Source organism: Athalia rosae, chromosome 7 (assembly GCF_917208135.1).
Source record: "Athalia rosae chromosome 7, iyAthRosa1.1, whole genome shotgun sequence".
In the NCBI taxonomy this organism is placed as follows: Eukaryota; Metazoa; Arthropoda; class Insecta; order Hymenoptera; family Athaliidae; genus Athalia; species Athalia rosae.
The window spans coordinates 1135347-1150849 of record NC_064032.1 but is presented as its reverse complement, the minus strand read 5'-3'; the positions used below and the strand labels follow the sequence as shown (position 1 = coordinate 1150849).

General features: G+C 38.4%; 4 protein-coding genes, 2 long non-coding RNA genes and 1 other non-coding gene across 14 annotated transcripts; 2 read left to right on the top strand and 5 right to left on the bottom strand.

The window, feature by feature from the left end:
- Window positions 1-150: 150 nt before the first annotated feature.
- Window positions 151-998, bottom strand: LOC112694949. Its single transcript, XM_025746518.2, has 2 exons — window positions 863-998; window positions 151-801 (listed from the first exon to the last, which is right to left on the bottom strand). Exons 1-2 carry the CDS (start codon window positions 957-959, stop codon window positions 233-235), a joined length of 666 nt encoding a protein of 221 aa, XP_025602303.2. The 5' UTR covers window positions 960-998; the 3' UTR covers window positions 151-232.
- Window positions 999-1120: 122 nt separating this feature from the next.
- LOC105684275 (epimerase family protein SDR39U1) lies at window positions 1121-5725 on the bottom strand. 2 transcript variants are annotated; one of them, XM_048658631.1, is made up of 6 exons: window positions 5588-5725; window positions 2696-2802; window positions 2360-2630; window positions 1676-1941; window positions 1497-1610; window positions 1121-1412 (listed from the first exon to the last, which is right to left on the bottom strand). In XM_048658631.1, exons 2-6 carry the CDS (start codon window positions 2720-2722, stop codon window positions 1305-1307), a joined length of 786 nt encoding a protein of 261 aa, XP_048514588.1. In that variant the 5' UTR covers window positions 2723-2802; window positions 5588-5725; the 3' UTR covers window positions 1121-1304. The 2 variants fall into 2 exon arrangements, with proteins under 2 accessions (XP_048514588.1, XP_025602302.2); XM_025746517.2 differs by lacking the exon at window positions 5588-5725 and adding an exon at window positions 2897-3058.
- Window positions 3197-10800, top strand: LOC105684273. Of its 3 annotated transcripts, XM_020851347.2 has the most exons (7): window positions 3197-4199; window positions 5641-5884; window positions 6313-6584; window positions 7150-7535; window positions 7599-7870; window positions 7935-8629; window positions 8696-10800. In XM_020851347.2, the coding sequence occupies exons 1-7, from the start codon at window positions 4162-4164 to the stop codon at window positions 9231-9233; spliced, it is 2445 nt and encodes an 814-aa protein (XP_020707006.2). In that variant the 5' UTR covers window positions 3197-4161; the 3' UTR covers window positions 9234-10800. The 3 variants fall into 3 exon arrangements, with proteins under 3 accessions (XP_020707006.2, XP_048514581.1, XP_048514580.1); XM_048658624.1 differs by having other exon boundaries at window positions 6319-6584; window positions 7150-7870; XM_048658623.1 differs by having other exon boundaries at window positions 7150-7870.
- Window positions 4273-4344, bottom strand: Trnaa-ugc. Its single transcript has one exon. It is a non-coding gene; the product is annotated as a tRNA-Ala (tRNA).
- LOC125501802 lies at window positions 8636-12273 on the bottom strand. Of its 4 annotated transcripts, none has more exons than XR_007279464.1 (7): window positions 12113-12273; window positions 11653-12012; window positions 11399-11590; window positions 9309-9430; window positions 9175-9237; window positions 8943-9108; window positions 8636-8871 (listed from the first exon to the last, which is right to left on the bottom strand). It is a non-coding gene; the product is annotated as an uncharacterized LOC125501802 (long non-coding RNA). The 4 variants fall into 4 exon arrangements; XR_007279467.1 differs by having other exon boundaries at window positions 9193-9237; XR_007279466.1 differs by having other exon boundaries at window positions 9193-9430.
- LOC105684324 lies at window positions 10648-15443 on the top strand. 2 transcript variants are annotated; one of them, XM_048658625.1, is made up of 6 exons: window positions 10653-10800; window positions 10998-11010; window positions 11435-11747; window positions 11819-12114; window positions 13258-13485; window positions 13548-15443. In XM_048658625.1, the coding sequence occupies exons 2-6, from the start codon at window positions 11001-11003 to the stop codon at window positions 14642-14644; spliced, it is 1944 nt and encodes a 647-aa protein (XP_048514582.1). In that variant the 5' UTR covers window positions 10653-10800; window positions 10998-11000; the 3' UTR covers window positions 14645-15443. The 2 variants fall into 2 exon arrangements, with proteins under 2 accessions (XP_012253031.2, XP_048514582.1); XM_012397608.3 differs by lacking the exon at window positions 10998-11010 and having other exon boundaries at window positions 10648-10800.
- Window positions 12420-13335, bottom strand: LOC125501803. The gene is made up of 3 exons (XR_007279468.1): window positions 13177-13335; window positions 12732-12921; window positions 12420-12572 (listed from the first exon to the last, which is right to left on the bottom strand). It is a non-coding gene; the product is annotated as an uncharacterized LOC125501803 (long non-coding RNA).
- Window positions 15444-15503: the final 60 nt, after the last annotated feature.

Here is a 15503-nt window from a genome sequence, read left to right as displayed (position 1 = left end):
GGTACCTGGCGCCCATCCCGAAGGCTTAAGGATTCCCTCGTGAATTTTTAAATTTAAACACAAAAACTGCCCTTGCGTAACATCAATTTCTATCTATGAAAAAGAAAACTATCAAATTACCTTTCTCATTCAGAAGTAAAACACAATTTATGATTTTAAGATAGGTCAGCTTTAAGCGTTGCATTTATTGGTTTTACCTGAATACCATCCAACGATAGAGTTTGCACTTATTCTATTCAGTCTTTGAATCTATTACAAAATTGCTTACTGCTTCTTTACCCGGTTTGGGGTTTTCTGCATTTTGAACAAAGGCACTGCCACATTTGACCTGAGAAATTGATCCAGGAGCTTCATCCTCAGAGTCGGATGGAATGATTAGACGATCGTTGAGATCTGCGGGTAGCTTATCAAGATATTCCATTCTGGCTAAATTAAGAAAATGATGGACTTCATGGCGCAGATTTTGAATCTCTTCACGCGTTAGCCCATTCGTAGACAGAGAAGTGGTCTTTCCATTTCTCTGGAGGATGAATAGCCCCAAATTTATGGAAACTCCGACGTGACGGATTTCGCTGAGTTTCATGACGACCGTTGGTCTTTCAGCTGCTCCCCAGCAGACTAACTTATCGCTCCAATTACACCGCGTGAATGTTGCTCGGTTTTCCTTCTTATCCAACACAAAATCTTCCCAGTCACCGAGTGTATCGAGTCCAAACATTATTCCGCCAAAAATTGACGCCATCAAAGTGAAAACGTTGTCGGTTAGGCGACGCGCGATTCCAATGAAGATGAAAACTGACACTGAAACGGAAAATGTCACAGCATTTTTTCCCGTTTCGAAGTTATAAACGTTATTTCTTACCTCCAAGGAGTATCCAGGCAAAGATACTGGGTCGACGACAGATGCGCAACTTTTCATGATTCAGAATTTTTAGCCTTGCTTTTGTGGCGAAAACCATTTTTCCGTGAAAATTTTTATACCCAAAATGAATTTGCTGCACATTGATTTTGACGGACAACTGACAAGAAATGATCTGCTTTATCTACATATCATGAGAACAAAAGTAAGATAAAGCACTACTCGTCTGTTTCAAAAGGAAGATTATTTACCATTTTTAAATCACGTTTTCGTAATATTTATATTTGCAACATTAAATATATATTACTGTTTAATAAGTTAACGGTTCAGGTAATTTGTGTGCCTAAGTACAAAGCTGACTATCGTTGAAAACCGTTGTGCAGAATATTGAGCTATTTTAAGGTCAGACTTATCTGGTGACTGTCAATCCTGACTAACGACGAAGTCACCATTTGGCGACATCCCGACAGGCTGAATCGATTGTAGGATATTGATACTTGAATCCTGACTCCAGAACACGCTTCGGACTGACTTTTTGTCCCTCAGTCATGATCTGTTGAAAATTTAAGATAATTAACTGCACCGTCGAACGATCCCAATGAAAAAAATTGCCGGAATACAAGAAGGTTGTCGTTACCTTTGCTCTTTCCTTGTTAAATAACAAGTTCAAAGCAAACTCAGGAACTGGTATTTTAGCTGGTCTCCAGAGAGCAGCAGCAAAAGCATTTGTGAACTCGGCATTAGTCACAACCTGGTTGATCATCGGTTAATTTTAATCAATGTCAAAAAATACAAAAGTTTTATAAAATCATTTACCTGGGGTGCAACACCATTCAATATACCAGAGACGTTACTGTTTTCCACAGCATGGACGAACATATTCGTTGTATCGTCTATGTGTATCCAAGGCATGTACTGTTTCCCACTGGCGAGCGGTCCCCCGAGCCCAAGATAAAATGGGATGAAAATCTGCTTGATCATACCTCCGTTTCTGCCAAGAACAACACCTGATCGAATAGTGACTTGTCGTACATCTGTACCCTCTGGTAGTTTTGCTGCAGCTTCCCATTCGTGACATAGTTCTACACACACAAAGTAATTATGGATATTTATTGGAATTTTATTTCGAACATGGACACCAATTTGGCTTGGATATATCACAGAATTGATAATGCGCAAAGAGGAACTTATGAACGGCTTGTAAAAAATTTATTTATAATCGCTTACTTGCCTAAAATTGTGGATGATAATTTTTTAAAACCAGCTAACTAGGTAACGTGGATAATTTATTTTTGTATTCACCTGGTTAAAAATTCAGCCAAATTGGTGTTCCTAAGTCCTGGAGAGTCTTCTATCTGAGTTTCAAATATTAGAATTACACTTCTTCGGCCAGTATTCCAGGGATTCCTTTTACAAGGAAAGGATTGTATGAAAAAAAGGCGGATACAACGGATGCCAAAAGAAAACGAAACAAAAAAAACAAGTTATCTGATTTCTAACCTGATAAGAAGTCGTATTTATCGCAGACACTTTCCTCATTGTACTCTTTTTTATCCGGTGGATAATATGCGACACCTGAAATTGTGACGAATACTTTAGGCGGACAAGCAGCGACTGCTTTTGCCAAAGTTTTTGTAGTTTCGACTCTGCTATTCCAAACATTTTGTTTGAATCCGGAACTCCACCTTTGCGAAGCATCCAGAATATTTTGACCGGCCACATTTATCACCGCAGTTGTATTTTTAGGTAAACCATCACGCTCCAAGTCATGCTGTAAAAAATTATAGGGGAGTTCAAGCACCGAGATTGCAACTATTACCTAAACCGTGCTCTTACCCAAGATATGCGAAAAGGTCCAGGCATCCGAGAGACAATTATAGGAGAAAGACCCCGCTGCCTAAACGCATTGACTAGAGCTGTCCCTACAAATCCTGTTCCGCCACCTGAAATGACAGCGTTAGAAATTGCATCAGAAAATCATTTGTGATCGTTGATAGCATCATATTATTACGCAACAGAATCCTGAAAATAATTCACCTATCACAATATGATTCACCGCCATTCTGTAGTGTCTGTTAATATGGAAATTAATTTTAATTCAGTTCAGTTTTGATACTTTGTTCAGGTGTTACATGGGCAGGTAGAAATATCACAACACAACTACAACCTTAAGTACCCCGTAGTTGCCCGTATCGAAGCAACGTATCGATTATGGGAATCGAATGTGAAAATTGAAATTCTGAAAGTTCATTCGCTACCAGCTGCTACCATAGTTTGGCGGTGTTTTTGAATGGAAATGTTGCGTTGACTGTGAAAACGCGGCGGTATAAGGACGAACTGCGTCTGGTCGGCATCAATAAATTCACAAGTAAAATCCCTTGACCACAGTCACAGGATCGTGCGACTTGGCGTACGATTAGTTGATGAACCAGATAGCTTGGTTTAAATTTAGTGTCTAACCTACTTACAATTAGTCCACCTTAAAGCAATAATTTGTGCGCAGACTTATATGCAAACCCTGAAATGACGTAGTCGCGCAATTTCGCGCTTTTAAAATATTTAGAATAGAATATCGATAAAATTAATGATGAAAATATAAAGTAATTTTTTTCAGGTATCGATAAAACTCTTTTCACGAGGGTCATTGTTTCTTATTTTTGTAAAACTGCGAATTCGATTGTTAGGTTTTTAAAAATTAAATTAAAACCTGATTAGGTGAATGGGTTTGATATTTAACTTAGATTAGTAATTACACTAACTTAAAGACACAAGGGTTGCGATAGCATAGGATTTCGGTATAACTCTGAGTAGGGGAAAGTATAAATTCTAGGTCAAGGACGATAGTCCTTCCCCTTTATTTCCGTTTATACAATGCCGAAGTTGCGTAGAGTTCTACATAATGTATAGCTGGATGTCAAGTCAAGACCCTCGTTGGTGGTATTTCGCCATATCTCAAAGTATAGGATGACTAAACTAACTACAGTGAAACACATATTAACTCCAAAACTACCTTTGCTTTGCCACTGCGCAGCATATATACATACGTACTACATAAAATATCTGCACCTTCTAAATGGTTCAGGTGCTCCAGTCACGCCATAAGGTTTGCCGGTGCAAGACGCTTCAATTTTCTTGTCTTTGCGACAATAGAAAGAAAGAAAAAGAAAAGAAATACTTATACAATTTCGTAGGGCTATAAACTAGAAAACTAAATACGATATAACAACCACAATTCAACGTAATCTTAATTAAAAAAAATCAACGCAGGCGCCGATTAAAATAAATTTTCATACAATAATGCGATGGGTGAGACTAAAAAAAAGGACAAGCCAACTAAAAGGTAACAAGATATTATCGCTGTATCGAATTACATGATAGATTCACAGTAACAAACGCATAAGATACCAAAAGATTGGAGATGCCGGGGATCGAACCCGGGGCCTTTCACATGCAAAGCGAACGCTCTACCACTGAGCTACATCCCCTACATTATCATGATCCAAAAATTAAAAACAATTTCTCAGAACCTATTTCTAATCGGTATTTAACGAAAGAGAGAGAAGCAAAAAAAAAAATAGCACCCCAATTCATTGGAATATCTTGACTAAGCTTTTTCTCAATTTTATCTATTCCCAAATTTTGAGAAAAAATCTTCACAGGCAGAATTTCAAAACAATCCTGCTGCAACACTTCACCTCCTGCGGATAGAACCTTAATCAATATGATTGATAATAAGGCGAGCTAATTAATAGTTCTAAGCTTTTTCTACGGTAACTTAACAACCGAGATAATTGAATTGATTGAATACAGCAGACACGAATATAAAACAAAATCTGTAACAATATGGTCAAATTCCTATCTTGGTCGATATCGCCGCTAATTTGAGTGGCGATGATGCCCGAAAATAGAGGCCAGAAGAAAGGGGGCAATAATACTTAATATCTTAAGTGGATCTGATATACCTGCTGATCGCGTGATTGAGGAGATTGATACGAACGTATATAGTAGCTAATTACCGGTAGACAGATGATAATAATGGTAGTGATAATAACGATGATGATAATGATGATGATGACGATAAAATCAACGATAATCTGCTGGTTTTTGATTATTTCACCGCATTATTGTAAAATCTATGGTAATATTTTTGTGGTCCACGTACGTGCATACGGGATAATGAGAGTATAGGTGTTTAGACCCGCGCTTTTTACCGGTTCGTCCCATTAGAAAATGAATTAATGGATTGACTCTTAATTTGATTGCTTCCGTGTCAGGAATCCATTATACTACGGTTCTGGTGCAGCCGCCAGATTTCATTTCTCCCAACAATTCTAGAGATCGATGTTTCGCGTCTGGAGATGCCTGTGACGGCATGTACCTTCCTCGGAAGCCCATTACCTATTCTCTACCTACCGAGGCATGCTTTTTACTCCCTACGATCCCGCGGTACCTCTCCAGGAAATTTTCAGTTCGCGATGAACATCCACCGGAGAACTTCGCGCTCTCCGTTTTCTGCATAAAATTCACGTACGCCCAGAATTCTAAACTCTGTCCCAGTTTCGCGATGCACGATGTCATTGAAATATCGTAATACACGATTCCTTTTCTTTTTCCTTTTTTTTTCTCAATTGCCGTTAATTATGACCGCTGAACCAGCAAAATTTAATCCTTTCTAAAATGTAAGTGTCAATGGATATAGTACCTATAATGAGATCAGAGTTCAAATACCTGAATATTTTGTAAAAAATAAAGTCTCCAATCAAAATTTGGCTTTTTTTCAGACGCAGGCAGCTCTGTGGGCTCGGCAAGTCCTCGTCTGACTCTGAGATAGCGAAAGGGAAGGGTTTAAAAAAGGAGCGATGGCCATTCCCCCAGAGTCTTACGGTGGACGAGCTCGCTCGTTATCGTCGAAGAAAGATTCAAGGTCGTCCCAAGGACAGTTTATGCAGAACGGAAGGATCCCTCGGGAACATCATCACGGAGTATCGAAGAGCGTTTCGTGCTAGCAGCGAGGACGTTTCAAAGGTGATTACGTATTTCGCCTGGAAATTATTATTTTTTTCTCATTAATTGATAATTATTTCATATACGAGGAAAAAGAAACTAAACAAAAATTGAAAGCAAAAAGAGTAAGATATCTGTACCAGCTCTGACTTGGTGTTTCGTGGTTCCCAGTAATAATAATCTAAAGGGAATAGTATTAAAGTTGTATGCGATCAATCACGCAGACTGCCGAAACATTTTTTTAGTTTTTTTTTTTTGCCTGTTGCAACAGAAGCTAAAATTCATAGCGTGACCGAGAGATTCGTGTCTGTAAAATAAACGGAGGTATTTTGTAGTTCGAATCGTGTATTTTAGAAAATTGCGCTTCTAAAATACCGCGGAATGTATAAATGGAAAATGAAAAGAAAAGAAAGAAGTTATTGAAATAAGATAATATTGACAAGAATCAGTTTCAGAGGGACAGATTACCTGCGGTTCGATCGGAGAAGCGTTTGAAAGGACTAGATGATGGGAGTCTTGAAACGAAATTTTTACTCGACGAAGAACAACGTCCGACTTGGGGAATCGAAACGAGAGCGATAAAGGATCGGACGAAGATCAGAGGGACGGCTGGTAATTTTCACATAGCGGATCCCAACGATTCGGTCATGGAATCGACGACCGAAAGCTCGAGATTCATACCCCATTTAAACGCTCCTGGTCGTCCACCGCTGATAAGGAGGTATTTCATTATTCGTATTCACCATTTCGAATATCATCTACTCCTAAGAATTAGAAGAAAAAAAAAAAGTCGATTAAATATCACAGAGTTTGTTACGAACCAATTAATTACTGACCTTCGTTCAAAACGCTTCATAAATCAGATCGAATCACCCCCAAGAATTCTTACTCATCCGTCGTATAAAACATAGAAAAAACAATTTACGCTGTTAAAATATTATACAAATCGATGTTGGCTCTCGCGAGACCTTTTATTCGTACCTTGCACGGCGTGCCTCTGCACTCAGAACCATAGGAATTATGAATTTCACCCTACAAATCATTCCTCTGGGGCTGGGCTTCGACGATATAAATACATGCGTTTATATTTATTTCTTATTTTTTTTTTTTTCTTTGGCTCGGAGTTGAAACTTTCCTATCGTGATGTAGTCAGATAGTGGTTCTCACGTCTGAATGTTCTTCTCCTCCTTATCGGTGTGCCCAGTTCTGATGATATCTGTAAGTTTTTTTTTTTTTTATTCTCTGTAGCATAATTTTTGAATAATTCATCAAATACATTAATTAAGGGGTACGAGTATAAAACGTGAGGGAAAATTCAGCGGCGATACTGAACAGCTGTCTCGTTACGTGGCCCACGAGGGTAATCATCGGGCGGAATTAGCGAGGCGACCCACATCCCTAAAAATGGAAGGTGATATGACCACGACCTCGGAGAATTGCGAGAAATTTATCGAATGGCTAAACGTGAGCCGACCGGAATTAGTCAGACTACCGACCCACCTGAAATTGGAAGGTGATCTCGAAACGTCGACGGAAAATCACGAGAAATATGTCCCATTCGTAGGGGCGCGAAGACCCGAATTACTGAGGCAAAACGCTAATTTAAAAATGGAAGGAGAGTCGAGGTACCTACCGGAATACTCGGAGGTATTTAAGGACCACAATGTCAGAGGTAGGAATATCAAGGCAGATCAGCAATTGTTACCCCCGATATCGATGCACATTTTAATCGTAGGTAGAAGAATGCCGAGAAAACCAGAAACTCATCTAAGAACGGAGGGTAATTTTTACAACACGACCGAAACGTCGGAGCAATTCGTCGATCCGCGAATTTTGGACGTCAATTCTGTTAGCGGCGTTCAAAAATTAGACTCCGAAGGTGAGGAGGAATCGGCTGAGAATTTGGAAGGAAACGTGGATAACGATTTCGTGGAACGTCTCGGGATGGATAACGACGACCTCAAAGGACCGCCGCTCGAAATTCCGGAGTACAGAGATGCGTTCAAGGTTCGAAGGAATCCCAGGTTATTTTCAAAGAACGAAATCGAATGCTTTTCTATTTGATTTTCAGGACTTTCCGAGAGAAAGACCCAAACTGATGAAACCCGGTGATGAAATCGGCAGATCCGACGGTTCTAAAATTCCGTCGTCACCGGCGCGGTCCAAATTCAATACAAAAATCGACATGGATCCGGAATACAAGTCGAAATTCTTGGATTTTGCCAAGGAATCTCCCGTCTACCGGAAACCGCCTCTGGCTCTGCGTCCCTCGGGTCCAGCGGGCAACCTGAGTTACTGCAACAGTCTGGATAGGTTGAGCAGCAGAAATTTAAACGGTTTCAATCCGTCCCGAAGCGGTCAAAGATCGGCGGTTTCGGGAGCAGGAAATGTATCGAGATTTTACGAGGCTACGAGTGAAGTAAAATCCCAGTACGTTCCGTACGGAAATATACCGAGGGTGGAATCTATAAAGATGCCGGCCAATTTACAACTCGAAGGTAACATCGACCTCCAACCGGAATACAGAAATGCATATTGCACGAAAAGAAGTTATCACGTACCTTCCGGAGGCGAACCTAGGATGCATCGTAGACGCGAAAGGAGCTCCAGCGAATCCAGGCGCAGGGATAATTACTGGACGGATAATAACAACCGTGAAAATTTCGGGCGCATCAACGCCGGCGAGGATCAAGACGCGTTCCAGATCCTGAACACCAGAGTTCACGAGGACAGCGTCGTCGGGAAACCTCCTTCTGGAACGAGACGGTAGGACTAAATTATCTAAAGATATTAATCGAGAGTTCTTTGACGATGGTCCTTCCCTTTTTCCAGTACGTCGCTCGTCCAGCGTTCGACGAGTCATGCGGATGTGTCGGCCGTCGAGGATCCTTCGCTCCTTAGAAAACGTTCGCCGAGTCCTACGTATCGTTTGCACGTGTGCAACGTCGACGACGAGCCCAGAGGGTTCGGTCGAGGTAATCAAAAGCAGTCGAACGAATCGCGTGGCTCTGCGGGGAGACCTTCGGATTTCAATAATCTGAATAACAACGACACAGATAATTACGTCAGAAGATCCTACTCGCCGAGTTTCGGAAGAGCGTCCGGCATGGATCCGACTTCCAAGTCCTTCGTGGTGCTCGACAACGAAAATCGTCAAAAGAAGGGAAGTGCAGTCGGACGGGAACCAGCGGGTATCAGATACGGACCAACGGTGGATTACAGTCACAGGAGAAATCGAATTCCGCCTAGTGGAAACAATAATAAAAACTTTAATAACATTCCCGGAAATACAAATGATCGGGATATTAGACCAAGAAATAGAACACCACCGAACTGGATGCGACCCTGGTACGACAGCGCTGGCGAATGAATTTCTAGAAATGATTTTCTTCTCGTTTAATTTTCGTATATTTTCAATTAGAAGAATGAAAGTTTTTACACGTACCACGTCCTTTTTCTCAACGCTGATTTAACTCTTGACTTTCCTATATGATCGCTGCGTAAGTGCCAAATAGGGAAAAAGTTGTTCTATCTTCATGAAAGAAGACTTCGTCAACTCGATATTATCTGGAAAATAAATATTAACATTTTAATTTTATTCTCTTCTCGCATACCTATACACACATGAAAATCGAATAGGCATGAGAAGTAAAAAAATCCATTTTAACAATTGGATAACAGTTTATCAAATTATAGAAAATGAAAGAAGAAAAAATATATGCTTATTATACTTATATACTCAGAAGCAGGTATGTAGATACTTGGGTAGAGATTTTTTAGAAGCTTTTACATAGCTGATAGACTGTTGTTTTAGTCTAAAAATATACGTACATATAGTATATTTTAATCCGATTATAAAGCCTGATACTTCCATACATAAATTTATAACAGATATTCGCAATAAGAATCCATGAAAAAGAAAGTGAAGAAAAGAAAGGATTTGAAACCGCAACAAAAGAAATATTATACTGCCAACATTAAACATAAATGAGTAGACAATATTAAGTGAGAGAAAGGCCATAATTAAATTTCGCGTCAACATATTAGCTGTGGATCTAGAATATTATAGATTTTTGTTATTTTTTAATCGTTAGATATTTATTACCATATAGTATATCGTATGTATCATTATTATAGCATGCTTATTTATTTATAGCAGATAATTATACATGCTATAAAAAATCTCATTGATAAATCTGTTACGTTATCTGATATAATTGTTGTGAAAAAAGAGAAATAAATAAATGAAATTTTAGAATTAGCTAGTCGCAGAATATTAATAATTATTTTGAAAACTCGAATTCGTCGTAGTAGATTCAATTGCCAATGATCAGGCGCAGACGTTGTTGCTTTACGAGCGATACAGCTGCGGTTGTTTATCAACGATTTGCATGATCATATCGTCACGTATGTGTAAAGAAAAAAAAATCCGGAAAGCTCGATACGAGATTTTAATGCGACAAAGAATTTCATTTCAAGGTTTTTTCCAGAGGGGATATCAACAATGGCACGCCTCATATTCATCTGTCAACGTAGAGGACTTGTGCATTATTTCTTTGCGAATGCACTTATTGTTGGTCGATTTTTGCGGTAATTTATAATTATTTTTGTTGTCACCCAAGAAACTTGGTTGGAGCCGCTCCTGAGATCTCTGGAAGTACAACACAAGCACATTCGCATAGATACACACTTTTAAAATCCATTGCCACTCAGCTGCTGTTAAACTTCTATACATGGAAGGTTTTAAAGCAGGCAGACCGCGCACACACAGACGACATTTATTAAAGCGGGGCAGCCAGATTGTTCAGCGGATCTCGAATCACTTGCTAGATTGATATTTTCCATACATTATTTAGGCTAACGTTTCACGGTGTAGATCTACACATCTAAGAGTTAAGTGTATCTAACAACGTTGTCAGCAATCTAAGAACAGTGTGGTAAGCAAATTGGAGTTTATTATTGACAAATATTTGTCAAAGAACCTTGATTAATTCGAGATATTAGAGTTACGCCTGTTATATTGTTTTTACACATTGAAAGTTCTACGCATAACCTTAGAAAAGCATTGAGAGTTGGCTGATCCTTGATATATTGCTAAACTGTTTGTTCGTACTGCTGCCTTGAAATATATCAGGAAATGGATCCAGGTATTTGACATTCAATAAAAAAGAAAAAAAGAAACAGATATCACCTGCACTCTGCACCTGTCTCTCTCTCTCTCTCTCTATCACTGAGTTTTCAATTACATAATTAAAAATATGAATGATAAATTACATTTTGGTCCGAATTTTGCTTTTTTCTTCTCTATAATTTTTTTTCCTTTCTAATCTGTTGTTTTTATTAGACTCAAAGTGATTTGAAAGTTTAAGATCCATTTTCGTTTTGTTAGATTGCAATATAAATTTTCTCTGAACATATAAAAACTGTCATGTTAATTTGTCTTCTCAGCACTTCTCTCTTTTTTCTTTCTCATACGAGCTGAATGAAATGCGTATCTGAACTAATATATTTAATAATTTGACAGTTCAGACTTACCGATTCAAAAATTCCCTTGTTGCTTTAATAAAACAGAAAACATTGGGACAGAGGCAATAGTTAGAGTAACTCATTGGCTGCGTGGAATTTGGGAAATGAGACGTCAAGCAGGTCCGGTCCAACAATGGGTTGACTCTATTCCGTCGTTTGGAAACCAGTCTTCAAATTCGTTCGATCAACAGCCAGAAGTTCCTACAGACAAAGCAGCACCAGATATTCAGGAGTCACGGAATTCACCGAAAGATATTATATACCTCAAACAGAAACTCCAAAAAAAACCAGACATGACTGCCTCGGCTCCTATCAGCATTCCATCCTCACCAGCTATTACTATGACTGGCCCAGTCAGGTGAGGGATAAAAGAATTTTTACCCCTCCATCAAATATGTAGGTTTGACTGTTAATTTCTCTCCTTTTTAGCTCTGTTCCACACAGCAGACTGGCAAGAGATCCAAGTTTTCAGTCAGATAGCAGTCATTGTAGTAGCGTAGAGAGCCTTCTAGAGTGGCGAAAAGCAGATCCCGAAGCCATCTTGTTGGGCCTTGGTTTTGGCTATCCTAGCAGTCCCCAAGAAAATGGATCTACAGCTCGAATACCCAAAAGATTTTTGCAGCCTTCAAAATTAAAAGGGATTGCCATAAATGATTATCTTAAACAGCAACAAGAAAGCAGCGAGTCGCTTGACTCAGCATCTCTCGGATACAGAGGACTTACAGGTAATAATCCCAATTTGACCTTCATGATATTAACGTTCATCCAAAGTTCATCGTCATTCAATCAGGTTTTTTGATAATGATAATTGGACTAATTTTCCTGCGATTCAACGAATTGAACTTTAACCCGAAATGCTTGACAAAATTTTGAATAACGTTGTTTGATCACATTCATTTTTATAATGGTTATAGGAAGCGATAGCACTCTATGTGTGCCTCCATGTTATCCAAGGCGCAGGCACTCTGGGCCAAGCGATTTAGTAAGTGTTCCTCTTGCGACGTCGCTAAAACCTTATTTTGTGCCGTATTTCATAATTTACTTTGCAGTTCGTTGTTGGCTTCGTTCATGTACTCCAGTCGACAATAATAATTAGCACCTGCTGCGTAACTCGACTATTTTATTCCAGCCACGCATGTTGACTGTATTCACTGATTTGCTTCTTATTGTTATTTTATATTATCTGAAAAAATATTGGGATGTATTGACAATTCAATTTTTATGGTGTTGTGATTGAGTAGTATTTTTCCAACTTTTATTTTATGGGAAGCAAGCTGACTACTTGTTCAACTAACTGGTTTTCTAAAGATTGTTATGAAAAATTTCTGCTCAAGGAACTTACATTGTTTGATGTGTCCGATAAAATCTTTCTGTTATAGAAGGTCGTTGATAAATTGGTGAAATTTATCCCGACTACTTCGCATGCATGTGTAGGACAGAGTAGCTAGGCAATTCTGTTCTGTCATTTATTTCGTAGAATAGTTTCAATTCGATATGGCTTTACTATACCATATATGGATTTACTATACATTCTTTAAATAAAAATTTGTTTCATATTACGAGAATTTCGTATGTTAGAGACAAATATTCGCACAAGTGGCAGCTACATTATAGCATAATATTAAAAAAAAAAATAACGAAAAAAAGAAGGTGAACCAGAATTTACATACCATCAAATTACCATGAATTTACATATCAGCAGAATATTCTGGATTTAATATTTCCGAGTATTGAACAAAACGAATTGAACTTCACTTGAATATAGCTCATATATAATTCATACGTACTGCAATCTTGGCTCTGCGGTCGCATTTCTCTTCAACTTTGATACCATAAAATTTTCTAATTCATCGTTGGCATTTTCACAGGCTCGCCGTATGTAGCTCCGTCAGAGATCGTACAAAAAATCATGGAACGTCTCCGTGAACACGAGACACATGAAGTGGATTTATTCAACTATTCGAGTAGCAACAGCGAGCTCTTTGGTCCGATGCAACAAGACGGACGCCTGTCAGTTCTGTCACCTGATAACAGACAGTATCTGGAACGTCCAAGATCAAAAAGTCCGGACATGCGAAACAAACGGATGATAATAGGTAAGGGGAGAGATACATTGAAAGAGGAATTCAAACTTTGAAACCAAATACTTTAATTCCAGGTAAAAAGTCATTTGCTTTTGGAAACAACGGAGACCTCATCGAAGTGAAATCCATAGATAAAGAAGAATCTAATTTTGAAAGTAACGAAACCAATCATCGATTCAATGAAAATGATCCTGATAATAAATTAAGTTCCGAAATTGATAAGCCTAAGAAAATCTCACATTATGACGAAAATATTGCTCAAAATAATAACACAACAAATGAAAAACTTGGAAAAACATCTGGGAGAAAATTAACAAAGCAGTTATCGTTCGATGCTGATAATACTATCTATAGTTCAGGGGATGCATCGCACAAAAGAGACAGAGAAAATGAAGAACGACTATCAATTGATGAAAGATTTTGCGTGGAACAAAGAGACTCACTGGTAACTGTAATCTCTAGATGGTCAGATAGCGTGGAAACTCCCACAGATACAACTCGATCCTTTGATGACACAAGCTCAACCCCGAACTATCGAAGAGCCAGCGACGGAGTTTGCGACGTTAGATTAAATGAAAGTTTTGGACCACCAAAAGAAGATAGGAGATTGAGTGACACAGTAATACATACCAAGTCAGAAAGACTTTACGATGGGAGCTGGTCTATAAATAGGAGAAGAATTGAAGGAGCTGATAAGAAGCCAGGCCTAAGAAGACAGGCAAGGGTGAGCGATGTGGATTTAGGGGAATGTGGAATTGCTGGAATTTCTGTACTTCCATCGAAAAACCCTGAAAAAGATCAAGTGTTGTGCAGTGAACGTGATAATGACATAGAGCTCAATATTTCGGATGAAACCAGTTTAGAAAGTGAAATATTTCAACAGAGCCCTGATCCAGAAGCACAGTACTCTAATGTACGTAAGAATCTCTGTTGTCATGAGGAGAAACACAAATGTTGTAAAAACGATGAATTGGATCTGATCTGCGAACACGAGTCGAGTTCAACGGACTGTTGTTGTCACGCGAATACAAAGTGTTGGAGGAAAATGTCAGAAATAATGCGAGAAAAGAAAAAACTAGAGGATATCGTTGCTAAAAATAAACAGGAAATGGCCGAACTTCGAGAAAGGCTAAACAACGTTATGCCAGTCGGAATAGAGCAGGGATTTTGAATTATAGTTCCTCACATTTACAGCAATTTCTGAGAGAGTTTTTATTCCCCATAAGTGTAGATCATCTCATCGCAGCAGAAGAAGACTATATCTTTTAAGATAAGGAGCGACGAGCCTACGTCAAAGCTAGAAACTCCAAAAAGTTGACGCCACATATGTCTGCCTTAATCGTAGTTCGAAAAATTGAGTTTTCATCAGTTTGCCATTGAATTATATCTGTAACTATGTGATATTATTACATTCCAGAGAGGTTTATGCTTATTTACTATTATACACTTAAATGTGATAAAAGAGTGATAATGAGGTATACGTATGCTTGTGAATAATAACATTGGGAACAAAACGTTGGATACTGAATTAATTGATCTTGCCATTCGTATTCAAATCGCGTTCATGTGGAATCCAATGTAGGATACCCTGATATTCCGAATAACTAAGTTTGAAATAATACTTGAATCAATAATTATGTAATAGTTTAAAAATCGTGAAAGTGTCGTAACTTAGTTTCGCGCTGTCTTCATGACTTTTTTTTGTTTTCTAGAAACTGTTTCCACTTTACCTTTTACAAATGATCTTATAACTGATGTAGATAATATTTCATAGGTAGATCATAGATTTGGATTTTCGGATGTATTTACTATTTATATTTTAACTTGATAAAATACTGTACTTGAAATCACGTAGACGTGTTTTGAATGAGGCACAGAAAATTTGTAGAAAAAACTTTGTATGATATGATCTGATGTATTTGAATCGAAACCGTTTCGAAACTGAAAAAAAATATATAGTTTGAAAGTAAGTAAACCGCATTTATGGGCGTATTCCGAAATATACCGCAAGTACTGCGAGTTTCCCTCGT

Coding starts and splice junctions, on each gene's coding strand:
- LOC112694949 (XM_025746518.2), bottom strand. CDS start 959: ATGGTTTTCGCCACAAAAGCAAGGCTAAAAATTCTGAATCATGAAAAG. Junction 802..862: donor TGCCTGGATACTCCTTGGAG/GTAAGAAATAAC, acceptor TTTCCGTTTCAG/TGTCAGTTTTCATCTTCATT.
- LOC105684275 (XM_025746517.2), bottom strand. CDS start 2,921: ATGGCGGTGAATCATATTGTGATAG. Junction 1,942..2,359: donor TAAATACGACTTCTTATCAG/GTTAGAAATCAG, acceptor TTGTGTGTGTAG/AACTATGTCACGAATGGGAA. Junction 1,413..1,496: donor TTAACAAGGAAAGAGCAAAG/GTAACGACAACC, acceptor AATTTTCAACAG/ATCATGACTGAGGGACAAAA.
- LOC105684273 (XM_048658623.1), top strand. CDS start 4,162: ATGGGTGAGACTAAAAAAAAGGACAAGCCAACTAAAAG. Junction 4,200..5,640: donor AAGGACAAGCCAACTAAAAG/GTAACAAGATAT, acceptor GCTTTTTTTCAG/ACGCAGGCAGCTCTGTGGGC. Junction 6,585..7,149: donor CGTCCACCGCTGATAAGGAG/GTATTTCATTAT, acceptor ACATTAATTAAG/GGGTACGAGTATAAAACGTG.
- LOC105684324 (XM_048658625.1), top strand. Junction 11,748..11,818: donor ACTATGACTGGCCCAGTCAG/GTGAGGGATAAA, acceptor TCTCCTTTTTAG/CTCTGTTCCACACAGCAGAC. Junction 12,115..13,257: donor CGGATACAGAGGACTTACAG/GTAATAATCCCA, acceptor GCATTTTCACAG/GCTCGCCGTATGTAGCTCCG.